The sequence below is a fragment of the Schistocerca piceifrons genome, chromosome 7, assembly GCF_021461385.2.
Source record: "Schistocerca piceifrons isolate TAMUIC-IGC-003096 chromosome 7, iqSchPice1.1, whole genome shotgun sequence".
NCBI classification, from domain to species: Eukaryota; Metazoa; Arthropoda; class Insecta; order Orthoptera; family Acrididae; genus Schistocerca; species Schistocerca piceifrons.
In genome coordinates this window covers 440,307,741-440,335,498 of record NC_060144.1, presented here as the reverse complement: position 1 = coordinate 440,335,498, position 27,758 = coordinate 440,307,741, and the positions used below count along the sequence as shown (strand labels likewise).

At 42.1% G+C, this 27,758-nt stretch overlaps 1 protein-coding gene and 1 pseudogene across 3 annotated transcripts in view; both read right to left on the bottom strand.

Annotated features, from left to right (window-relative positions):
- Positions 1-16,434: 16,434 nt before the first annotated feature.
- On the bottom strand, positions 16,435-16,551 carry LOC124709470 (annotated as a pseudogene).
- Positions 16,552-19,945: 3,394 nt separating this feature from the next.
- LOC124805163 (protein KTI12 homolog) overlaps positions 19,946-27,758 on the bottom strand; it is a 40,391-nt gene continuing 32,578 nt past the window's right edge. For all 3 annotated transcript variants that reach the window (XM_047265644.1, XM_047265643.1, XM_047265645.1), the window contains one exon: positions 19,946-20,250. In XM_047265644.1, the coding sequence (XP_047121600.1) occupies positions 20,038-20,250 (213 nt within the window). In that variant the 3' untranslated portion in view covers positions 19,946-20,037. The remainder of the gene's footprint in view (positions 20,251-27,758) is intronic.

The following is a 27,758-nucleotide window of genomic DNA, read 5'->3' as shown; positions in this document are numbered from 1 at the left end:
TCACAAGGTGGTTTGTGAAGCATAATGTAGATGATGTCTCCTTTATAGCCACAGAGATTATAGATGATACAAGTTTTCATAAAGAAGCTGACAGAAAATAGTGCAGGGAGAGTTTGTCACAAGGCCCAACTGTATGACCAGACTACTTGAATAAATACTGGTCCACTGAGTACAACAAGCCACTCTGGTCACTATCACCTTTAATCTTACTTATCTACATATAATGTTCTACATTTCAAAGGCATTCATAAGTTTTGTCAATGAGGATCTGATTTTGATGGTTGCTCAATGTCATATGACATTTGAGTCATTCTTGTGTTGATACATCCCATGTTCTTTATTCTTCACAATGTAAAGAACTAGTTTCTGTGTTTTTAGTATTGAAATTCCAGCACTACAACTTCTGCCACTATAGCAGATGATTTAATTGATTAAAATGTCAAAGGACTGGCCAATAAATATCTCAATAATACCAAATACTAACAAAGAGATAGAGGGGCTGGCCAGTACTTACCTCAGCTCAGTACAGCTGATAGATACACAAAAAACACATAAAACAGAACCGAAAATTTACGTTCCTAGCTTTCGGAACAAATATTCCTTCATCGGGGAGGAGAGAGGGGAAAGAAAGGGAAGAAGGGAAAGGAGATTCAGTTACTCACAACCCAGGTTATGAAACAACAGGGAAAGGAAAATAGGGAGGGTAGCAAGGATGGAGGCATGGTTGTCAGAGGGAAGCCAAAGATATTCTACTGTAAGTACTGTGCCAGCTTCAAACCAAAGAGGATGCATACAGAAGTAAAGAGGTATATAGTATAAAGATAAACACAACTATGTAGGATGAAAAGATGCGTGAATGGCTAAAGAGGATAGGGAGAGAGGAGAAGACTGAAGAGTAAATGGGATTGAGGTGATTTAACGTAGGTTCAGTCCAGGGGGATGGCGGGATGAAAGGATGTGTTGGAGTGCAAGTTCCCATCTCCGCAGTTCAGAGGGACTGGTGTTGGGTGGGAGAAGCCAAATGGCACATGTGGTGTAGCAGGTTCCTAGGTCCCTAGAATTATGCTGGAGGGCATGCTCCGCTACTGGGTATTGGGCATCTCCTAGGCAGACAGTTCGTCTGTGTCCGTTCATGCGCTCAGCCAGTTTAGTTGTTGTCATGCCGATGTAAAAGGCTGTGCAGTGCAGGCATGTCAGTTGATAAATGACATGTGTAGTTTCACACGTGGCCCTGCCTTGAATTGTGTATGTTTTACCAGTAGCGGGGCTGGAGTAGGTGGTTGTGGGGGGATGCATGGGGCAGGTTTTGCAGCGGGGTCGGTTACAGGGGTAGGAACCACTGGGTGGAGAAGGTAGTCGGGGAATATTGTAGGTTTTAACAAGGATGTTACGGAGGTTAGGGGGGGCGACGAAAGGCAACTCTGGGTGGTGTGGGGAGAATTTTGTCAAGGGATGATCTCATTTCAGGGGTTGACTTGAGAAAGTCATATCCCTGGCGGAGTAATTTGTTGATGTTTTCGAGGCCAGGATAATATTGGGTGACAAGGGGGATGCTTCTGTGCGGTCTGGGGGTAGGAACATTGTTGTTGGATGGGGAGGAATGTATTGCTCAGCAAATCTGTTTGTGGACAAAGTCTGCAAGATAGTTGCGGGAGAGGAAAGCATTGGTCAGGTTATTGGTGTAATTGTTGAGGGATTCGTCACTGGAGCAGATACGTTTGCCACGAATACCTAGGCTGTAGGGAAGGGAGCGTTTGATGTGGAAAGGATGGCAGCTATCAAAGTGAAGGTACTGTTGTTTGTGGGTTTGATATGGACAGAGGTGTGGATGTGAGCTCCAACAAGATGGAGGTCAACATCCAGGAAGGTGGCTTGGGTTTTGGAGAAGGACCAGGTGAAATTCAGATTTGAAAAGGAGTTGAGGTTATGGAGGAAATTAAGGAGTGTTTCTTCACCATGAGTCCAGACCACAAAGATGTCATCTATAAACCTATACCAGGCCAGGGGAAGCAGCTGTTGGGTCTTCAGGAAAGCCTCCTCCATGCGGCCCATGAAGAGGTAGGCATAGGACGGAGCCATCCTGGTTCCCATGGCCGTTCCCCTGATTTGTTTGTAGGTCTGGCCTTCAAAAGTGAAGTAATTATGGGTGAGGATGAAGTTGGTAAGTGTGATAAGGAACGACGTTTTTGGAAGATCTTCGGGTGGGCATTGGGAGAGAGAGTGCTCAAGGGCAGAGAGACCATGGGTATGTGGGATGTTTGTGTAAAGGGATGTAGCATCTATGGTGACAAGAAAGGTTTCAGGTGGGAGAGGAGTGGGAATGGATTTGAGGCGTTCTAGGAAGTGGTTTGTGTCTTTGATGTAGGATGGGAGTCTGCGGATGATAGGTTGGAGGTGCCGGTCTACCAGAGCTGAGATACGTTCGGTTGGGGCTTTGAAGCCTGCTACAATGGGACGGCCAGGATGGTTCTCTTTGTGGATTTTGGGCAATAGGTAGAAGGTAGGGGTACGTGGCTCCGGTGGAGTGAGTAAGTCTATGGAAGCCATTGTGAGGCCTTGTGAGGGACCTTGGATTTTTAGGATTTTTTGCAGCTCAGTCTGGATGGAGGGAATGGGATCCTGGGTAACAGCTTTGTAGGTTGAGGTGTCGGAGAGTTGACGCAGTCCTTCTGCCACATACTCCACACGGTCAAGTACGACAGTTGTGGAGCCTTTATCCGCCGGGAGGATGACAATAGAGTGGTCTATTTTCAGCTCCTTAATGGCACGGGATTCAGCTGGGGTGATGTTGGGGTTGTCGGGATGTTCTTCAAGAAGGACTGGGAGGCAACACTGGATGTGAGGAATTCCTGAAATGTCTGCAAGGGATGGTTTTGGGGGAGGGGAGGAGGATCCCTTTGAGAAGGCAGTCGGAACTGTTCTAGACAGGGTTCAACACTGGGTCTAGTATTTGGGGGCTGTGTTTGGGTAGTGAAGTGATATTTCCAGTTGAGGTTCCAGGTGAATGAGAGGAGATCTTTAACCAGGGCAGTGTGGTTGAATTTAGGCGTGGAGCTAAAGGTTAAGCCCTTTGATAGAACAGATGTCTCTGGAGGAGAGAGGGATCTGGATGAGAGGTTTAGGACTGAATTGGGACTGGTGATATGTGGCATTTGACTGTGGTTATAGTTGAGATTTGGTCTGTGTGGGGTATGTGCTGGGGTGGGGAGATTGAGTAGGGTGGCCAGGCTAGGTTTGTTGGCTATGAGGGGGATTTGTTGAAGGTTCTGTTGTGGTTGGTGTTTGTGAGGGATAGGGAGAGGGACCCCACTTCCTAGGTGTTGCACTAGCACTGTGGATAGTTTTTTCAGGTGGTGTGTGGTATGGAACTCAAGTTTGCGGCTGGCTTCTAGGATGATGTTCCTGAGTGTGTTCTCCAAGCAAGGGTTTGAGAGGTGGAGGACTTTGAAGAGAGATAGGAGCTGTTGGGAGTGGTGGTTACATGAAGTAGTGTAGAGATTCAGGACAAGTTGGGTAAGGGCTAAGGATTGAAGGTTCTGGAAGTCCAGGAGAGACTGGTGGAAGGAGGAATTGCACCCGGAGATGGGAACTTTTAAGGTAAGCCCTTTAGGGGTAATTCCAAAGGTTAAGCAGGACCGGAGGAAAAGTATGTGGGATTGCAGTTTGGCTACGGTGAATGCATGTTTCCGGAATGAATGTAAATAATGTGGTATAGGATTAGGGTACATAGTGGGTAACTGTTGGGTAGGGAAATTAAATAACTAAAGTTGAAATAGTAATCATAAGAAGGAATAAAACGTGGAGGGAAGGACGAGAAAGAAAGAAATTGTGTTGGTAACGTGCAATACCAAAGGAAGACCACTAAATAAGAAAAATACGGAAAAAGTTGACCAGACCAAGCAAGTATGTCCAGATCTGGGGAAAAGAACACACGTTGCTTAAAAACAGAGATAGCGAGTGGCGAAAAAAAGATCGCGCGTGCCGCAGAAATGTCCCAAAAAATTTTCTTGTGGCAGAGAAAGATAGCCAATGGCACGAAAATATCGGCAGCAACAAGAAATCGACGGAAATGGATGATACTGGTAGATGTGGAAGAGATTGTTGGCAGTGATTGTTGGCTGGAAAACAGCGGATAACAAATGTTAAAACTATGGAATGTTGAATAAATAAATCAATAAGTAAAAAAGAGAACAGGACTATAAACGGAACAAGATAATAGGAGGAAGATGAAACAAGCACAGTTGGTGACGAAAATATTTATTTATGTAAATATAAAACAGTGAAGAAGAGAAAGTGTTAAGATGACAGACGTAAGTGATAACTAACAAAAGGGACAAAACAATGAAGGATGTGGACCATATAGGTGATCTAAATGATTAATGGAAAATCATGCCTCCATCCTTGCTACCCTCCCTATTTTCCTTTCCCTGTTGCTTCATAACCTGGGTTGTGAGTAACTGAATCTCCTTTCCCTTCTTCCCTTTCTTTCCCCTCTCTCCTCCCCGATGAAGGAACATTTGTTCCGAATGCTAGGAACGTAAATTTTCGGTTCTGTTTTGTGTGTTTTGTGTGTATCTATCGGCTGTACTGAGCTGAGGTAAGTACTGACCAGCCCCTCTATCTCTTTGTTAGTATTTGTTTCACATCTCGTATGAGATTTTCCATTAATCATTTAGATCACCTATATGGTCCACATCCTTCATTGTTTTGTCCCTTTTGTTAGCTATCACTTACGTCTGTCATCTTAACACTTTCTCTTCTTCACTGTTTTATATTTACATAAATACATATTTTCGTCACCAACTGTGCTTGTTTCATCTTCCTCCTATTATCTTGTTCCGTTTATAGTCCTGTTCTCTTTTTTATTTATTGATTTATTTATTCAACATTCCATAGTTTTAACATTCGTTATCCGCTGTTTTCCAGCCAACAATCACTGCCAACAATCTCTTCCACACCTACCAGTATCATCCATTTCCATCGATTTCTTGTTGCTGCCGATATTTTTGGCCATTGGCTATCTTTCTCTGCTACAAGAAAATTTTTTGGGACATTTCTGTTGTACGAAGGTAATCCCAAAAGTAAGGTCTCCTATTTTTTATAAGTACATAGACCTGTCTATTTCTACAATGGTTTACATCAGTTTACAGATTGAAGATATAGCTGTTTTTAGACATAATCACCATTTCTGTCTATGCATTTTTGTAGATGCTGTGGCAGTTTTTGTATGCCCATGTCATACCAGCTCACCACCATGCTGTTCAGAAAGTTACGAACCTCTTCTTTCACCTCGTCATCGGAGCTGAATCGCTTTCTGGCCAAATGTTATTTTAACGTAGGGAACAGGTTACAGTCACTGGGCGCCAAGTCAGGACTATAGGGTGGGTGGGTGATTATGGTCAACTGAAACTGTTGCAGGAGAGCAACGGTTTGCTGAGCGACGTGTGGGCGAGCGTTGTCATGGAGTGTGTGTACGCCCTTGCTCAACATTCCTCTTCTCCGGTTCTGAATTGCCCGTTTGAGTTTTTTCAGAGTCTCACAGTACCTGTCAGCATTAATTGTGGTCCCAGTGGGAATAAAGTAGACCAACAATCCCTTTTTCGATCCCAAAAAACAGCTGTCATGGCTTTAGCAGCAGACTGTGTTTGTTTGAATTTCCGCAGCTTTGGTGAAGAAGGATGCCGCCGCTGGTGTGATTGTTGCTTGGTCTCAGGTGTATAGTGGTATGCCCAGGTTTCGTCACCCGTGACAATTGAGTCCAGAAAGTTGTCGTGCTCGGCTGCAAGGCGATTAAGAAATGCGCAGGAAGCATCAACTCATTACTGCATGTGGTCCTCAGTCAGCATGCGTGGTAACACCCATCTTGCGCACTTCTTCTGGTAGTTCAATGTTTCCGTTAAAATTCTGTGAGCGGTGCTTCGGGAAACCTCAGGAACCAATGTGCAGAGATCATCCAGGGTGTTCTGCCGATCTTCATGCATGCTTTGCTTAACCTTCAACACTGTCTCCTCAGAAATTGATGGTCTCCCGCTCCTTTGTTCATTGTGAATTTCGATCCAACTAGCTGCAAACTCTCTACACCACTTACAAATGTTTTTGACATCCATGCGCAACACACCATACACTTCCATCAATTGGCAGTGTATTTCAATTGGCGCAGTGCCCTTTGCATTAAAAAACTGAATAACTGCACGCAGTTCACACTTGGCAGTAACATCCAACAGGAACTCCATTCTCAATGGCTGCCAAGCCAAGACTGAGCTCCTCAGCACAGCATGCGCATGTTTACACACAGCGCGTGAAGCACTCTTCATAACAGTGTGAACAACTGCCACACAAACAGAGTTCTGTACTTATAAAAAAATAGGAGACCTTACTTTTGGTATTACCCTCGTATATAAGTAAGTTTCAGGCCTCATTTATCTGCATTATCACATTACATTTGAACGATACAGAAAAATGGGTAATTAGCTATAATGAGCGGTAACACAGCAATACTGCAATGTACCAGGAGGCAGTTCCCACAATTAGCAGGCACATAGCGAGCACATTGCATACCACAGTAGGTACATTGGTGGTGAGAGAGAAAAACATGTTGAGATTGTAGGAATCACTGATGCTCTGGATCACCTGAAATTAAGGCATGAAACAACTACTTTTTCTGCATCAACAGAGTATAAAAGTGGAAGAAGAAATAATGTTAAGGTTACCAGTTTTTTCCCAGATTTCACGTAGACTGCATAGTTTTGTATTATGGAGGTACAAATATGAATTAGGTCAAACACAGAACAGTAGCTTCCAAAGCACCAGATACCTGAAATCGAGATTGCAACGCACTTTTGTAGCAACATCCCAGTTAAGTAGCACAACTGCACAAATAGAAAATATAATGGTTCAAATTAATACACATTCAGTACAGCTATAAGAAAAGCTGAAATTCCACATGAAATTTTGGTCTTTTTTGGCATATGTTACCCTTCAACATATATCAGGCACACATGTGCTACTAAAATTTTAAACAATGGCATGAATGGCTGGTGTTCTGGGCCTAAAATTTTTCAAAGCAGCTGGTACTCAAACTGTTAAGTTTTGAATGAGAGTCAAACACTCCATAATTTAAGAAATTCATCAAACATTCTTACACGTAACATAATTCATCTTGTGTAAAAGGAAATTTACTTTGATAGTAATGCTTCTCAAACAACCAATCACAATATTTTCCCACAGTCTGCCAGAAACACACACAGTTGTGACATCACACTCATCAAAAGCAGTTTGTTATTACAAAGTATTGTACATTAGATGTGGAAGTTTGAAACCGGAATTTCTCTATAGAAGGTGGTAGCCATCAGTGTTAGTCCGTGAGAGCACGTCTGCAGCGCCATCTGCTTCCTGTAACAGCTGACGACAAATGTCAACACGCAGTACCTCAAGTTCCATACATCAGCATCTGTTTCAAACCCATAAACATACCAAGATTTGTGTCTACGAACTATTATTTGTGGACAGCATTGGTTTTCTGTTATCATTTGAAGAAAACTGCTGCAGAATTGCATCGAATGCTTGTCAAAGCTTTTGATGACCATGCTCTTGGGAGAACACTGTTTTTGAGTAGTTCAAAAAATTCAAAACTGGTGATTTTGATGTGATAAACAATGAGCGTGGGGAAACACCAAAAAAGTTAAAAGACAACAATTTGATATTCAAACTCAACAGGAACTTGCAGAACAATTGACTGTAACTAGAAAAGCCGTGTCGCTTTGGCTGAAAGGTATGCAAAAGCTGCAGAAAGTGGGAAAATAGGTTCTGCGTGAACTAAATGAAAGACAGTGAGCAAATCGAAAGACCACTTGTGAAATGCTGCTTGCCAATTGCAAGAGAAAGTCATTTCTCCATCGAATAGTGACAGGTGATGAAGAAGAGATATATTTTGAGATCCTTAGCATTGTAAATTACGGATGAATCCAGGCAAACCATCAACATCCACTGCAAAATCAAATCACTTTGGAAAGAAGACAATGCTCTGTGTTTAGTGAGATCAGAAGGGTGTCATCAATTATCAGCTGCTAAAACTTGGTGAAACCACTAACACTGATCGCTACCACCAGAAATTGATCAATTTAAATTAAGCGTTACATGAAAAACGAGAAGAATAAGGAAAAAGGCAAGACAAAGTCATATTGCTCTATATTAACGCCCCGTCACACACAGCAAAACGGGTCAGGGAAACGATCGAGGTGCTCAGTTCGGAAATAATAGGCCATACAGCTTATTGTCCACGTTGCAACAAGATGACGCCATCACTCAGCTGATAACCCGAGAAGAATTCATCAAGTTTTATTTTGATGCTAGTCTCTTGTTTATGTCTTATTGCTGCAGTATTATTTTGCAGTAGTGGGCTAAAGTAAAATTCTTTGTTAGATTATCAGTTGCTACCAGTCAAAATTACAAAAACTTAAGTGAAAATTACAACAATGAAAAATTACCACAATTCTGAAAAATTCCATGCTTTTTCTAGGACGAAAAAATTCCCATGTTTTTCCCAGATTTCCCAGGGCATACACATCCTGATGAAATATTAATTATTAGACTCGACATTTAACTTAGTAAATGCTAGGGGCAGTCTAAAAGTCAATAAAACTCCTTTACTATTATTACATTTTGCAGTAAACTATTACAAGAGCTTTTTGTTGGGTACCTAGCACATCAGCCCATGTTACGACGTACTCCTGGTCTGAACTGTTATATCAGCCTTGCATTCAGTTTTCAGCAATCTATAAAATTAAGTGTATATAGCTGAGTACTTGTAACAACAAAAAACAATCAATTATTGAGAAAATTATTTAATTGGATAAATAAAAAATCTATGCATCAATCGGTGACAGAATTTGATGACATCTTTACCATATGGAGTCACGAGGGTGACTTGCTAAAATTCCTGGAATCTCTGAATACCTTCTCCCAATTAAATTTCACATGGTCCTATTCCAAATCCCACACTACTTTCTTTGATGTTGATCTTGCCCTCACCTACATTAAACCTATCAACAAACAACAGTACTTACATTTTGACAGTTGCCATCCTTCCCATGTCAAACATTCCCTCCCATACAGTCTTGGCATCCAAGGCAAATGTATTTGTTCAGATGCGTAATCTGTACAGCAATACACCACCATTCTCACGTCAGCCTTCACTGCACGTAATTACCCCACCAGCCTAGTTAAAAAGCAGATTTCTGGAACTGCTGATCCCTCCACAAAACAGCTTCGGAGCTCACCATTGGTGATGCAGTATTATCTTGGTCTGGAATGTGTTAATCAGGTACTTTGACACGGACATTACTTCCTAAAATCATCCCCTGAAATGAGATCCATTCTGTCTGATATTTTGTTCACCACACCTAGAACAGCTTTCCATCGCCCTCCCAATCTCTGCAATATTCTTGTCAGACCCGCTGCTCCTTCTGCATCCATCTCCCTACTCTATGGCTTCTAAACCTGTGACCGTGGCCGCAGCAAGACTTGCCATATGCAACCTCCTACCACCACCTATAAAAGCCCTGTAACTGGCAAAACACATACTATCAAAGGGAGAACCACCTGCGAAATGACAAGTCATATACCAGCTATTATGTAAACACTGTTCAGCCTTCAACATCAGCATGACTACCACCAAATTTAGGATGAATGGGCATAGGCAGAGGTTGTATACTGGTATCTCCCAATATCCTGTTTCAACCAAATTCTGGTTTCATACTTCTACATTACGTTCGTGACATCAGCACGTGTTTCATCACACGCGGCATCTGGATTCTTCCCCCAAATACAAGTTTCTCAGAACTCTGCAGGTGGGGAGAAACTAGCACAACAAGAAGCCCTTGGTTATCACCACCCACCTGGCCTTAATTTACGTTAATTTCTTCTTCTCAGATTTTCCTCACTGCAACTACTCCTTGCTTCACTCCATTTTAGTTTTCTACATCTTCCATTGTCTTTCCCATCTACTTTTCACTGCCCCCCTCCCACCTCTTTTATGTACAATGCACTTAGCGTCTCACCCTTATTAACTCAAGCACAATGTTTCAGTACTAATCTCTGTCTTGCATATTACCCTGTCTTCCACCTCTAAGCTATCAGGTTTTCAAATCTCGTCAATGCAGTCCCCAACAATCAATCTTTCCTTCTCACCCCATACAGTAAGTCTCCCTTGACCCATGGTTCTGGGTGACTTTCCCAAAATCTACCCCTTTTCCTAGACCTCCCCAGTCCTTTTACTTCACCCTCCTTCCTTCCCCTTCAACCCTTCTGCTTGAAGAAGAAGCCACTGGCTCTGAAGGCTTGCAAATTACAACCGTCTCGTGTGTGTTCTGCCGCCACTTGGTGACTAGATTTTTTATCTACCCAGTTATATAATTTTGTCAGTCAGTGATTGTTTTCACTGTTATAGTAGCCCGTCCATGTGGCCATCATTCCTTCTTATTCAAACCCCATGTGTCAATCTTCATTATCGTCTGTCTTGTTCAAACTGTCATCTGTTTTCTACCTTATGTGCTATTCCATTCGTTTATTTATTTGTATTAGCAAGATTAATCAACACTGTGACCCTACATCTTTTCTAATACTGATTTCCATGCTTGTACACGGGTCCATTTTTATTTAATTACAACAATTTTATTGTTATTTACGAATTGGCATACAAGAATTTATGGTTCACTACACTGCATGGCCTTCTCCCGATCGTCTTACACTGATTTATTCACAAATATGACAGCTATTTTCTTTTTGACCATCCACTTATCTTGTTTATATGAAATACTTCCACGTTTTGTGCATTCGTTTTTCTGTAAACCGCTCTGATCGACTTTTTTTTGCCATCTCTTACGTCACTTTAATTGCCAAGCTAAGTAGTTTACATTTTATACTATGACTTTTGCTTTCTGTTTACCCAGTTTCTAAAATTTCATTTGTTTTTATGACTTTCCCAGTCGATTTGTCCCTTTTATCTTTTTTTTTGTATCATACACATCACCCACTCATTACCTATTATTCCCACTCCCACAATTTCCAACTCTCCAAACTGTCCTCTCTTGCGATGATGAATCCCATCTCATATTACATCTGTTCTTTTCGAAAATATGTCTTTGCACTATCAAAACTAAGGTCCCACATTCTGTTTTTACAAACCGGTTTGTCCCTTGGAGTTACTCCAAACGGCTAACACTGAAAGTCCCTGTTTCTGGATGTAACCCTACTCTACATCAGGCTCTTTTACAGTTTCAAATATAGCAATCTCTTGCTCTTACCCAGCTAATCTGTGACCTATATACCTCATCAGCAAATTTACACTCCACCAGACGTCTCTCCTTCTACAAAATCCTGCAGTTATCTGTCCCTCATGTTTCCTTGAATGGTATCATCCGCCAAGCCAATTTCAGACTGCAACAACATGCCACACTTCACCTCAAAAAACTATCCCACCTTCTACTGAAATACATGAACAGTGGTATTTACCTTCCTGTTCCTCTGCAGCTCCCTAATCAGCCACACCATCAGCCACCACTCCTCTCCCACAAACCGAGCTTGGCCAATCTCCTTAACATCCCACAGCCTTCACCATTGCCTACCAGACCAAGAATAACCCATAATCCCACGAACCAGTCACACCAGTACAGTGTCCTTAACCTCTCATCTGAAGCACTCCCCCCTCCTGAATTATCAGTATTACTAAGGGCCTCTCTTTCAGCCCTAAACCTGCATTTGATAATGCTACTTTGGTGAAGGACTTACTTTCCTTCACAAGTAATATCCATTGGAAATATCACTTTGCAACCCAATCCTAAAGCCTTTCCAACAGCAAACCTGACATTGAATCCTGCTTTGAAAATTTCAGATCACGATCCCAACTTGATCCACCACCACTACTTCAAAATCATCTCTTATAAGCCTTCCAAGTATTCCACACATTGCATCAAAACCCTTCCTCATGGCCTTATATAACGACCTTAACCTGTCCTCTGCAAAACTCCAGGCTCTATGTTACCTAAAAGCTGATGACTCCATAATTATCCTCTCAGCAGACAAAGAATTTACCACTGTAGTACTTTACTGAAAGGAGAATGTTAGTGAAGGTCTATGCCAGCTGTCTGATACCTCAACATACAGCACTTGGCATCAAGGTCCCATCCCTGAGATTCAAACTGACCACCAGTCCTCACTTAAAACCTCAGGCCCCTCACAAGGACTAACACCTCAATCCATAGAATTTCTCACCCCATCCAAACCACACACCCCAGTCTTTTATCTTCTTCCTAAGATCCACAAATCCAATCATCCTGTCCATCCTATAGATGCCATCTTCAAAGCACCCACCAAAAGTATATCTGCCTTATCTGATCAACACCTGCAACCGATAGGTCAAAGACTCCCCCACTACATCAAAGATACCAACCATTTCCTAGATCGTCTGAAATCTGTGACCATCCCACTCCCACCATACACCTTGTTTGTCACCACTGATACCACCTCCATCTATAACAACATCCCCAACATACACGGTCTGTCTGCTGCTGAACATTTCCTCAGTTAGCGCCCACATGATTCCAAACCTATGACGTCCTTCCTACTCACCTTAATTGACTTTATACTTACCAGCAACTACTTCAACTTTGAGGGGCAAACATACAAACATATCGGGTACAGCCATGGGAACCAGGATGGCTTCTTCCTATGCCAACCTTTTCATGGGTTGCTTGGGGGAGGGCTTTGGGCTTTCCTGCGATCCATAAATCTTCAGCCCCAGTTTGGTTTAGATACACTGATGACATATTTACCATATGGACTCATGAAGAGGCTGGCCTGCTGGAAGCCCTGGAATTTCTGAATACTTCCTCCCAATTACATTTCACATGGTTCTATTCTGAATCCGATGCCACTTTCCTTGATGTTGGTCTTGTCCTCATCTAAGACTGACTACACACTTCCGTCCACATTAAACCTATCAACAAACAGTACTGTCCGCCCCTGGTAGCTGAGTGGTCAGAGCAACGGAATGTCATACCTAATGGCCCGGGTTTGATTCCCGGCTGGGTCGGAGATTTTCCTCCGCTCAGAAACTGGGGTTGTGTTGTCCTTATCATCATCATTTCATCCCCATTGACATACAAGTCGCCACAGTGGCATGAACTCTAAAGACTTGCACCAGGCAAACAGTCTACTTGATGGGAGGCCCTAGCCAGATGGCATTTCCATTTCCAACAACAGTACTTACATTTTGACAGTTGCCATCCTTTCCGTGTCAAACGTTCCCTCCCATTCAGTATTGGCAACCAAGGCAAACGTATTTGTTTGGATGCAGACTCTTTACAGCAATACACTACCAATCTCACCTCAACCTTCACTGCACGTAAAAACCCCACCAGCCTAGTTAAAAACCAGATCACATTCAATCCTGGGTACTGCTGATTACTCCACAAAACAGCTTCGGAGCACACCATTGGTGACTCAGTATTATCCTGGTCTGGAATGTGTTAATCAGGTACTATGACACGGCCACGACTTCTTAAGATCATCCCCTGAAATGAGATCCATTCTGTCTGATATTTTGCCCATCACACCTAGAAAAGCTTTCTGTTGCCATCCCAGTCTCCGCAATACTCCTGTGAGACCCTATGCTCCTCCTGCACCCATTGCCCTACCCTATGGCTCCTACCCCTGTGACCATCCCCCACTGCAAGACTTGCCATATGGACCCTCCTAACTGGCAAAACATGTCCTACCAAAGGGAGAGCCACCTGCGAAATGACAAGTCATATACCAGCTATTATGTAAACACTGTTCAGCCTTCTATATCAGCATGACTACCACCAAATCATCAATTAGGAGGAGGAGATTAGTGTGTAACGTCCCGGCAACAACGAGGTCACTAGAGACGGAGCGCAAGCTCGGGTGAGGGAAGGATGGGGAAGGAAATCGGCCATGCCCTTTCAAAGGAACCATCCCGGCATTTGCCTGAAGCGAATTAGGGAAATCACGGAAAACCTAAATCAGGATGGCCGGAGACGGGATTGAACCGTCGTCTTCCCGAATGCGAGTCCAGCGTGCGAACCACTGCGCCACCTCACTCAGTAATCATCAATTAGGATGAGTGGGCATACGCAGAGGGTGTATACTGGCAATTTGCAATATCCTGTTGCCATGCATGCTCTACAACATTACTTTTGTGAGCTCGGCGCCTGTTTCACCACAAGCGCCGTCTGGATTCTTCCCCCAGACACCAGTTTTCTCAGAATTCCGCAGGTGGGAACTAGCACTATAACACATCCTTGGTTCTTGCCACCCACCTGGCTTTAATTTACATTAGTTTCCTCCATCTCAACATTTCTTCACTGTAATTACTCTTTGCTTCACTCCGTTTTAGTTTTCTGCAATTTTCATTGTCTTTCCATCTACTTTTCACTGGCCCCCTCCCATCTCTTATGTACAATGCACTTAGCGTCTCACCCTTATTATCTCATCACGATGTTTTAATAGTAATCTCTGTTTTGCATATTACCCTGTCTTCCACCTTTAAGCTCTGAGGTTTTCAAATCTTGTCTGATGCAGTCCCCAACAACCAGCCTTTCCTTCTCATCCCATACGGTAAGTGTCCCCTGACACACGGTTCTGGGTGACTCCCAAAATCTACCCCTTTTTCTAGATCTCCCCAGTCCTTTTCCTTCACCCTTCTTCATTCCCTTTCAACCCTTCTGCCTGAAGAAGAAGCCACTGGCTCCGAAAGCTTGCCAATTACAACTGTCTTATGTGTGTGTTCTGCCGCTGCTTGGTGATTAGTTGTTTTATCTATCTAATAAAAGAAAACTGAGTATTTGTGTATTATTTTTCAGTGTTTATTAATAAATGCACTGCACACCCATCATGGCCACAGAATAAGAATTTTTGCAACTCAGAACTTTTCCATCACACTGCCAAATCTGCTGCTAGGGATGACATCAATGTGAGTTCTACACAGAACAGGTACGAGGAAGTTGCATGTGCGTATTCACAGAGGTAAGCCATGAACAGTTTATCTTTTCCTTGCAGTCTCAGGTGAAAAAGTAAGTTCCGACAAGGATCTGTTTATTTGTGCATCACTTCTACATCTACGTATATACTCTGCTAGCCACCAATCGGTGTGTGGCGGAGTGCACTATTTGCACCAGTCATATTCCCCCCCCCAAGTACCACTCACGGATTTGCACAAGAGAAAAACGCCTCAGTACGAGCTCTAATTTCCCTTATATTTGAATGGTGATCATTGCGTGATTTGAAAGTTGGTGGTAATAATATATGCTCTATATCCTTGGCGAAGATTGGATTTTGGAATTTAGTGAGCAACCTCTTCCGTTTAGCTCGTTGTCTATCTGCAAGTGTCTCCCACTTCAAACTTTCTATGAGATTTGTAACGCTCTCACAACGGCTAAATTTACCAGTCACGAATCCTGCTGCTCTTCTTCGGATCTTTTCAATCTCCTGAATCAGACCCAACTAGAAAGGGTCCCAAACAGATGAACAATACTCTAAGACTAGATGAACTTAAGTATTGTAAGCAATTTCTTTTGTTGAAGGATAACATCGCTTCAGGATTCTACCAATACAACAGCAATCTAGAGTTCGCCTTTCCCGTTACTTGTGTAATCTAATTGTTCGATTTGAGATCATTTTGAATTGTCACACCCATATACTTGAAGGATGTTACTGCTTCCAAAGACTGGGCATTTATTTTGTACTCTTACATTAATGGGGATTTTTGCCTTGTTATACGCAGTAGGTTACATTTACTAATATTGAGAGAGAACTGCCAGCCATTACACTAAGCATTTATTTTCTGCAAACCTTCATAGATTTATTCACCACTTTTGTGCGATACTACTTTCCTTTAGACTACAGCATCATCGGCAACCAGTCTCATGCCGCTGTCAATACCATCAACCAGATCGTTTATGTAAATTGTAAAAAACAGCGGACCTATTAAGCTGCCCTGGGGCACACCTGATGTTACGCTTGTTTCTGTTGAAGTCTCCCCATTCAGGATGACATACTGCTCTCTGTCTGTTACAAAACTTTCTACCCAACCACATATGTCATTGGATAGACCATAAGAGTGCACCTTTTGGAGCAAGCGACAGTGCAGAACTGAGTCTAATGCCTTGCGAAAAGTCTAGGAATATTGCATCAACCTGGGAGAAGGTATCTAGCACTCCGTCTTCAGGTCACAAGTGGCCCATCGGGACCATCCGATCGCCGTGTCATCCTCAAGTTGAGGATGCAGATAGGAGGGGTGTGTGGTCAGCACACCGCTCTCCCAGTCGTTATGATGGTTTTCTTTGACCGGAGCCGCTACTATTCGGTCGAGTAGCTCCTCAATTGGCATCACGAGGCTGAGTGCACCCCGAAAAATGGCAACAGCGCATGGCGGCTGGATGGTCACCCATCCAAGTGCCGGCCACACCCAACAGCGCTTAACTTCGGTGATCTCACGGGAACCGGTGTATCCACTGTGGCAAGGCCGTTGCCCCAAGGTATCTAGAGCCTGTTGTGTATCATACATAAAGAGGGCCAGCTGTGTCTCGCAAGACCGCTGTTTCCTAAAACCATGCTAGTTTCTGCAGATGAGCTTCTCAGAGTCTAGAAAGGTCATTATGTCTGAACACAAAATATGTTCCTTGATTCTACAACAAATCGATGTCAGTGAAATTGGCCGGTAATTATGTGCATCCGATTTTTCACCCTTTTTATAGATTGCTAAGACCTGGGCCTTCTTCCAGTCCTGTGGAACTTTCCACTGTTCCAATGATCTCCGATAGATGATGGATAAGAATGGTGCAATATTTGTGGCATAGTCAACATAAAATCTTACGGGGATACTGTCTGGGCCAGACGCCTTCCTCATGTCAAAGGATCTTAACTGTTTTACAATCCTAGAGACACTAAACACTATGTTAGTCATCCTTGTGTTTGTTCGATAATTGAAAGGGGGATGGTGCTGCAGCTTTCTTTACATTACCCGTACTGTCACCAAGAGAAGGTATTGACTTATTTGTAGCGTTCATAGATTTTACGTACGACCAAAATTTTTTGGTGTTATTTTTAGAATCAACAGATAAAATACTGCTTTCAAATTCGTTAAAAGGATCTCTCATTGACCTTTTGACAGCTGCTTTCATTTTGCATAATTTCTGTTTGTCAGTGGGGCAGTGACTAAGTTTAAAATGACTGTGCAAAATTCTCTGCTTTCTCAGCAACTTCCCAATACATTTGTTGAACCAAGGTGAATCCTTTCCTTCCCATATATTTTTGGTAAGCACATATGTCTCTACCTTTAAATTTCGGCCAAAGGTGCTCAATATCTTTGTGTCCCACGGTGAATGCTTTGAGCTGACTATGAAGATATTTATTAATGACACTTATTTCCTTTCCCAAACAAGAAAACTAGATTAACTTCCTCAAAAAGATCAAGTCTGTTTGTCACCAGGGTATCTAATATGTTCCCATCTCTAGTTGGTTTTCTAACCAGTTGCTCAAGGTTGTATGTTGAGAATGCACCTAGAATAAATTCACATGAGTCTCTGCTTCTGCCCCCTGTGATAAACGTGTAATTTTCCCAATCAATGGGTGCCAGATTAAAGTCTCCACCTATAACTAATGGATAATTTGAATATTTATTTCCTATGTACTCAAGACTTTCCCTGAAACGTTCTGCGACGTTTGTTGCGGATGATGGTGGTCTATAAAAACATCCTAATACAATGGTCACTCCTTATCTGATTGACAGCTTTATCCAGACTATCTCACAGCCTGACGCAGTATCGATCTCAACTGCATTTAAACAGCTTTTAACTGCAATTAACACACCACCTCCTATCCTTCCTAAACATTGTCCAATCCAAGTCCAAAATTTCACTGCTATTTATGTCTGGTTTCAACCAGCTTTTGGTATCTAATGCAATATTGGCATTACTATTGTTTATTTCGGAGAGTAACTTGGGGATCTTGCTACAGACACTTTGACAATTTCCTAACACAAGATTTAGCACACTTAAATCTTTTGAAATGACCTGTTTAGGCGGACTACCAATTTTTACAGTTAGCACACCCACATCAGTGTCATGAACTGGTAATATTTCAGGCCAAAGGCTTGTTTCCTGTGGGGAGGAACCTAAACTAAAAACCCCCATGTGCATGCCACAAGTACTGTGCTACCCATATAGCTGCTTCCTGTGTGTAGTGCACCCCTGATCTATTGAGGGGTGTCCTACAACCTTCCATGCCATACCACGGGTCAAGGAATCTACAACCACTTTTGTCACAGAGTCGATGTAGCCTTTGGTTTAGATTCTCCAGTCGACTCCAAACCAGAGGATCCCAGTCCACCCTGGGTACGATGCTGCAAATCATCAGCTTGGCTTCCACTCCTCAAGAGATGGAGGCCGCCTTCACCTATTCAACCAGCCATCGAAAGGACCCAAGGATTTCCTTGGATCCCCGATGACTGGCATTGTTGGTGCCAACATGTGCAACAATCTGCAGCTGGCTGCAACCCGCACACTCGATAGCTGCTGGAAGAGCCTCTTCCACATCCCCCCAGCAAGCTCACCGAGTGAACTTTGGACTTCTTCCCCACCCTAGCCACCCTGTCCCTGAGGAGCTCCATGACCTGCCTAACATTGGAGCTCCCAATAACTAACAAACCCCTATCCCCCCATGCCTGTCCAAACCTTGCTGAAGGAGCGGCCACTATCCTGGCAGAAGGTGCACTCTGATCCGTCTCAGCTTCCCCCCTCCCCGCCAGTATCAGACAGCACACTGAATCTATCAGCAAAGTGCATGGGATTTGGCAGGAGCCCGTGTCCCCCAAGCAGCCTTCGCCTTGAGGCTCCAGACCTCGACACAGTCTGCCACTCACACTGAGGTAAGAGTGGGCTGGCCAGCTCAGTTGCACCTGTGGTCGGCTCAGTGACAGAGAGCTGTGACATCACTACCTGCATATCTAGTACAGCAGAGGCTGCCCCAGGCACCCCATTCCCACCGCACCTCAAGGTGGCACTCTGGAGCCTGTTGACTGTGGCCAACAAAGCTTCCAGCTGCGTTTGGACTGTGGCCAACTCCTCCTGCATCCGCACACAACAGACAAAGTCTCTATCCATCTAGGTAATAGCTGATTTACTATAAGAAACTTAAGGAAATCTAGCGGCACACAAGGTTAACAGCTACACACTAGTTGGCAGAAAGAAACAACAATGAAAAACAATAAAATTGTATATAGTGAATACTTAAAAAAACCAGTGACCTACAGTAAACTGCTAGGGGCTATCTAGTGAATATTATTAAAAAATTAAACAGTAACTACAGTAAGGTACACCTACTGATTATCCCTCATATTTATAATGTAAACAAAAATCTACATACATGCGAAAACGACCCAATAAAACTATAAAAACTGCTACCTTCAATGTATCAAGACTAAATGATACTAATAAACGTAAATACTGAGTATTTTACACTGATTTAATTGATAATCCCACATATTTACAGTCAGCTAAGAATGTAAACAAATGTTTGCCTACAAGCGAAATTGTCCTAAACAGAAACTTCGCTTTTCCTATTCAGACGCAAATAAAAACTGAAACCTTCCATTTATCAAGTCTATCTGACACTAATGCACATAAATACTATAGAATATACAGCAAAAACAATTACCAGCTAAATTACTTGTCTCATAACACAGCAAGTAAAAAGCGCTTGTAGCCGTAGCTCATAGCTTATGTCACCTATGGACTCGTGCATATTCTGACAAAGACTTTATCGAGGTTTACTGCAAGAGAGTATCTTGCACGGGCTGTTAACAATTAGCATAAGTGGTGCAGCAAGATAAAGCTATTCATTCAATACAATCAAAAAGAACTACAAATTCAATATAGATATAGCAATTTATTATAAAACATACACATACATAAGCAAAACGTTTTGGTACCAACATACATACAAATATGAGTAAAACATTTATGTTATGTTGCTATTAAGAAACTGTATGAACAATGGGCCTATTTTAGAAATGTCATTTGATGGATGCAGTTTGGTATAACTCAGAAATTGTCTTCGTAGCCTGCTTAGTTGAGGGACAGACAGTTTCACACCATTTGTTCTGACAGAATCCTTAAAACCAGGTATTTTTATATCTGAATCGACACCTAGTTTCTGAGCTGAGAGTATTGCCTGCAAGAGAATTACAACACATTAGTCTGCTGTAACAGACGGAAAAAAAATTATAATCTCTTCAAACCAATGTACATGTAACACCTGCCTCCTACATAATATGTTTTACTAACAATCTTTTCACAATTACAAAACTAAAAGAATGATTGATTTTCAAAGAGAAGTACATAGCAAAGCAGCACATAAAACATTTGGTTCATTTAAGAAGGATTCGCAAAAATATTCAAATAACTAATAGTTTGCACAGCATTGAGAAATACGTGGGTCATCCAAAAGTAAGTTCCATTTCTATTTCTATCTGTGGCAGCACTACAATCGCAGTTCCGAGAATGCGTGCCAGTTATTCTGACTCAAGGAGAAGACATGTACGCCATTTTCCCATTGCTGCTGCCGACATGTGCTTTGTAGTGCTTCTTTATAATGTCAGCCGTAATTGAAAATGCCACCACGTGTGAAATCAGATCTGTGATTCATTTTCTAAATGCAAAGAAAGTCAAACCAAAGGAAATTCATCGGCAAATCTGAGAGGTTTATGGACAAAATGCTATGAGTGATTCAATGGTTATAAGATGGGTCAGACTATTCAATGAAGGACGTGATCAAGTGCACCATGAAGAACAAAGTAGACGCCTGTCTGTGGTTACTGATGAACTGGTTCACACAATTGAAGAAAAGATTAAGCACAACCATGAGTTTACACTTAGTGCCCTAGCTATGGAAGTTCTGCAAATCTCACAATCACTAATTCATGAAATTGTTACTGAAAAACTGAAATTCCAAAAACTTTGTTCATGTTGGGTACCCAAAATGCTTACTGAACAACACAAAAACAACAGATGGGCACTTCAGTTTTTGACATGTTACAATGAAAAACGCGATGGTTTTCTTTCTCGGATAGTCATGGGATGAAACTTGGGTATTGTACGACACCCCTGAAACAAAACGGCGATCAATGGAATGGAGGCACACTTCATCCCAACGAAGGTTAAGTCTAAGCAAATCTTGACACCTTGAAAAGTCATGTGCATTGTTTTTTGGGACAGAAAAAGTATTTTGCTGATTGATTTCTTAGAACAAGGCCAAACAATCAATGCACATGGTTACTGTGAGAACATTAAGAAATTGGGCTGCGCAATACAGAACAAGCGCCAAGGATTACTGTCAAAAGGTGTTTTTTTCCACGATAATGCCCGATCTCACAATGCAAAGAATGCGACCAAACAACTCTAACAGGAATTTCATTGGGACATGTTTGATCATCCTCCGTACAGCCCGGACCTCGCTCCTAGCAACTTTCATCTCTTCTTACACCTAAAATCTGTCCTTAGTGGTCAAGGATAAACCGAAAGAAAATGTTATCACATGGTTGAATACACAGGCGGCAAGCTTCTAAGAAGAAGGCATACAAAAACTTGTGCCACGCTATGACAAGTACCCACAAAATTTCGGAAGCTAGGTAGAGAAGTAGTTTAACAGTTGTAGATATTTGTACAATAAATATTTTTGCTGTATCTGTACACGCATGTTTTATATAACCACACGGAACTTACTTTGTGGACATACCTTGTATATAAATTATTCACATTGTCACAGGTATGGTTCAAATGGCTCTGAGCACTACGGGACTTAACTGCTGTGGTCATCAGTCCCCTAGAACTTAGAACTACTTAAACCTAACTAACCTAAGGACATCACACACATCCATGCCTGAGGCAGGATTCGAACCTGCAACCGTAGCAGTCGCGCGGTTCCAGACTGTAGCGCCTAGAACTGCTCGGCCACTCTGGCCGGCTCACAGGTATGTTTCTGCTTCACATGTGATATGGTATGAGTGGAGTGGTGTCAGGTGTGTGTGTGTGTGTGTGTGTGTGTGTGTGTGTGTGTGTGTGTGTGTGTGAATTATAACACAATAGTTTTGTTCCATCTGTAGATAGTTAACAAATTTGTTTCCAAGTTATATTTGCGACATGTCAAAAAAAATTAGTGTTTCCCGCCATTTATGCATCACATGGGCTTGAGAATGTGAATAAGTGGCTAAAGGTACAGTATTCTGCAGCATAATAATAATAATAATAATAATAATAATAATAATAAAATGGAAATTCAGGGATGAGTTTGGATTCCCTACTCTACAATTTACAGCTTCAAGTCACAAAATGGAAAGTTCGCACAATAGATGCTCTACCCCAGGTGGTAACTCTGATGAGGAATCCACCATTACACCATGTAACGTATAATGGGAGCTAGGATTCTGGGGAGTTCCAACATTCGCAATGAAGATGATGATGAAGTCCCACACTCCTCGACAGAGCGTAGGCGAACAATGTGGGAGACCCGCACCTCCGTACTAGGGAAGGTCCTAGTGGAGGTGGTTTGCCATTGCCTTCCTCTGACCATAATGGCGATGAATGATGATGTTGAAGATGACAACACCACCCAGACATTTCGAGGTGAACATCCCTGACTCCGCCGGAATCGAACCCAGGACCCCGTGCTCGGGAGGCGAGAACGCTACCGTGAGACCATGAGTTGCGGACTGCGATGAAGAAGAGATGGAATACACTGAAAAGCCTTCCAAGTTTCAGTTAAAGAAGAAGTACTACGTTGGAACATGAACTGTAAATTCTCTTCTGAAAATTGGAAAACAAAAGGAATTAGAATTATTTCTGCAGACGAACGATGTACTAATTATAGCAGCCCAGGAAACACGATTCTTACATGAGAATTTAGCTGGTACACAATATTATAGAATTTATAAAGGGAAACTAGCAGTGAGAATAATTGAAAACTTGCCGATGTTTGGAACAACATTTTATGTAAACAAAAAAATCGTAGACAGTGTAACAGAATTTAGATCGAATTCAGAAAGAATAATCACGTTAACAATGAAGTGCAAGAATAAAAGTTACACCCTTGTAAACTGTCATGCACCTATAAATGCTGACAAAAGAAGAAATATGGAGAAAGAATATCAATTCTGGGATCTTTTAGAATCTGAAATTTCTATCATACCTAAAAAGAATGTTAAAACACTTCTTGGTGACTTCATTGCGCAAATTGGGAGGGACAAGAAATTTAGGACTATTGTAAGTGAATATCCAACAGGCTGATCAATGTGTGTAAAATGTTCCAGTTAAAACTCATGTCCACACATTTTCGCAAACTACCAAAACTTGGAGACATCCAAGTCCATACACAGGAGAATTTCAACTGGATCATGTAGCCATATCTAAAAGGTATATTACCAAAATTATGAATGTTAAAATAGTCAGAAATGGGGAATTCGACTCAGATCATTATCTCTCTAAGATTAAAATAAAATTTCTCCCATCTAAAACAAAAAAGGTGACCAAGAAAGCGATCAGATACAACACCACTACAGTTAATATTACAAAAGAAAATATAGAAAAATTGAGAGAAGAAATTGAGACAAATAAAGAAGGTGATTGGCGTGAACTCCAGATCCAAAAAACTCAAGCAGCACAGAAAACTTTAGGATTGGCCAAGAATAAAAAGAAGACATAGTGGCATGAGGAGTGTGAAGAAGCACCAATACAAAGAGCTCAAAAATGGAGAAAATGGAGATGATTGTAAAAAGAGGAAGACCTTGAACAATTCAGACAACAAAGAAAAGAAACATAAAAAATAATCCGGAAAATCAAAAGAAAATTTCACTAAAAATAATACTAGAAATTTTTACCAAACTTTAAACACATACTAAAAGGATATCAGGCACCAAATATTGGTTTCAAAGATGAAAATGGCAAAATGGGATTAAATAACAAAGAAAACAGTGAAATTTTGGCAATTTTTTTTGAAAAGCTATTAAACTGTCCAGTTCCAACAGATAAATTAGAATTTCCAGTGACATCTCAAAATCTAGAGGAAGATTTCCCACCAACAGAGTTAGAAATTCATGAAGCCATCAAAACACTCAAAAACAATAAAGCAAGTGGTGAAGACTCCATTACAGCAGAATAATGGAAGTGGTCAGAATCAAAATCATAAAGTATCTACAACTGCTTCTTGAGAACATTTGGAAAACTGAAAAGATTCCAGTTGAATGGTAAACCGCATTAATCCACCCACTACATAAAAAAGCATTTGATTGTATAGACATAGAAACAAATAGATAAGGTCATTAGAGAATTTGGTGTTATATCAGAATTAGCAAATATAATTCGTGAAATAGTAACAGGAACAATATCTAAAGTCAAATTTATGGAAGGAGTATCTCAGCCATTTGAAATAAAAACTGGCGTTAGCCAAGGTGATGGTTTACTGTTTAATTGTGTTCTAGAAAAAACTGTAAGGATCTGGAATTTGGAGCTAAAAAAAATCACAAAATTGAACGTATAACTCTGGGAAGGAAAACAAATGAAATTAAGGTAAGCTGCTTGGCTTTTGCAGACGATTTTGCAATACTTTCAGAAAACCTGACAGAAGCAGTTATTCAGATAAACCTTCTGGAAAAAACAGCAAATAGAACTGGTCTCGAAATTTCAGCAGAAAAAACAAAATTCATGACAAATATAAAAAATGCACCAAAATTCATAGAAACACAAATAGGTAAAATAGAGCCAGCAAATAAATTCAAATATCTTGGAGAGACCATACAACAGAATGGACTAGAAGAATCTGCAATAATCGTAAGAATTAATAAAACGTAAAGAGCATATGGTTTGACCAAAAATATTTACAACAAGAAATGTATATCTAGAAAAACAAAACTAAAACACTACACCACAGTGGTACAACCAGAATGTTGATATGGATTTGAATGCCTAATGATGAACTAGAAGATGGACAGACTAGAAGTACTGGAAAGGATTATAAGAAAAATAATCGGCACAATAAAAACTGCAGATAAATGGAAAATAAGAAGTAATGATGAGGTCTAAAAGTTATAGAGAAAATATCTGACGTAATGGCCAAACGAAGATTAACCTTTTTCGGACAACTTTACAGACTGGATGGAAATAGACTAACAAAACGAATACTCCTATATTTCTGGAAGAAGAAATCGACAATAGCATGGATTACAGGAGTAAGGAAAGATCTAGAAAGAAACAACATCAAAGAATTATAAATAACAGAAAGAAACCTGTTTTAAAAATAAAATATTAAATTTGGGAGGCTTTCAAAGCAGAAGAAACAAAAAACGAGAACAATCAAACAATGGAAAATCCAGGATGGAATGTAACAATACCAGAGAAAGAAAGTTGCTACTCACCATATAGCGGAGATGCTGAGTCGCGATAGGCACAATAAAAAGATTCACACACTCACAGCTTTCGGCCATTAAGGCCTTTGTCAACAGTAGACACACATCCTCACACATACGCAACTTGCACACACATCTGCAGTCTCAGAGACCTGAAAGTACACTGCGAGCAGCAGCATTAGTGCATGATGGGAGTGGTGACTGGGTGGGGGTAAGGAGGCTGGGGCGGGGAGGGGGAGGGATAGTATGGTGAGAGTGGCGCACAGTGAAGTGTTCCAGCTTACACGGAGGGCAGGAGAGAAGGTGCGGAGGGTGGGGGAGAGGGGTTGTAAGTAGTGTAAAGGAAAGAAATAAAAATAAATTTAAAGACTGGGTGTGGCGGTGAAATGACGGCTGTGTAGTGCTGGAATGGGAACAGGGAGGGGGCTGGATGGGTGAGGACAGTGACTAACGAAAGTTGAGGCCAGGAGGGTTACAGGAACATAGGATGTATTGCAGGGAAGTTCCCATCTGCGCATTTCAGAAAAGCTGGTGTTGTTGGGAAGGTTCCATATGGCTCAGGCTGTGAAGCAGTCATTGAGATGAGGGGTATCATGTTTGGCAGCGTGTTCAGTAACAGAGTGGTCCACTTGCTTTTTTGGCCACAGTTTGTCAGTGGGCATTCATGCGGAGAGACAGCTTGTTGGTTGTCATGCCTACATAGAATGCAGCACAGTGGTTGCAGCTTAGCTTGTGTATCACATGACTGGTTTCACAGGTAGCCCTGCCTTTGATGGGATAGGTGATGTTAGTGACCGGACTGGAATAGATGGTGGTAGGAAGATGTATGTGACAGGTCTTGCATCTAGGTCTATTACAGGGGTATGAGCCTTGAGGTAAGGGATTGGGAGCAGGGGTTGTGTAAGTATGAACGAGAATATTGTGTAGGTTTGGTGGACGGCGGAATACCACGGTAGGAGGGGTGGGAAATTAGTGGGTAGGACATTTCTCATTTCAGGGCACGACGAGAGGTAATCGAAACCCTGGTGGAGAATGTAATTCAGTTGCTCCAGTCCCGGACGGTACTGAGTTACGAAGGGGAATGCTCCTCTGTGGCCGGACTGTGGGACTTTGGGAGGTGGTAGGAGATTGGAAAGATAAGGCACAGGAGATTTGTTTTTGTACAAGGAGGGGAGGATAATTACGGTCAGTGAAGGCTTCAGTGAGACCCTCGGTATATTTAGAGAAGGACTGCTCATCACTGCAGATGCAACTACCACGGTTGGCTAGGCTGTACAGAAGGGACTTCTTGGTATGGCATGGGTGGCAGCTGTGGAAGTGGAGGTATTGCTGGTGGTTAGTAGTTTTGTTATGGACAGAGGTACTCATGTAGGCATCTCTGAGATGAGTGTCAACATCTAGGAAGGTGCCTTGTTGGGTTGAGTAGGACCAGGTGAAGCAAATGGGGGAGAAGTTGTTGAGGTTCTGGAGGAATGTGAATAAGGTGTCCTCACTTCAATCCAGATAGCAAAGATGTCATCAATGAATCTGAACCAGTTGAGGGGTTTAGTATTCTGAGGATTTAGGAAGGATTCTTCTAGATGGCCCATGCAGAGGTTAGCATAGGATGGTGCCATGCGGGTGCCCATAGCCATATCACGGATTTGTTTTTGGGTACTGCCTTCAAAGGAGAAGTAATTGTGGGTGAGGGTATAGTTGGTCTCGGAGACTAGGAAGAAGGTGGTTGGTTTGGAATTCATAGGGTGCCTGGAAAGGTTAGTCACTGTCCTCACCCATCCAGCCCCCTCCCTGTTCCCATTCCAGCACTACACAGCCGTCATTTCACTGCCACACTCAGTCTTTTAATTTATTTTTATTTCTCTCCTTTCTGCTACTTACCCCCCTCCCCCCCCTTCCGCACCTTCTCTCCTGCCCTGTCTAAACTGCAACACTTCACTGTCTGCCACTCCCACAATACTATCCCTCCCCCTCCCCTCCTCAGCCTCCCCCTTACCCCCACCTAGTCGCCACTCCCATCATGCACTGGTGCTGCTGCTCGCAGTGTAGTTTCAAGTTCTAAGACTGCAGACGTGTACAAGTTGCGTTTGCGTGAATGTGTGTGTAGGCATGTGTGTATATGTCTACTGCTGACAAGCCTTAATGGCCAAAAGCTATGAGTGTGTGAATCTTTTTATTGTGCCTATCGCAACTCAGCATCTCCGCTATATGGTGAGAAGTAACTTTCCTTCTCTACAATAGGGAACAAAATGGACAGAAGAAAGGAAGAGACTTCATGGTGAGAAAA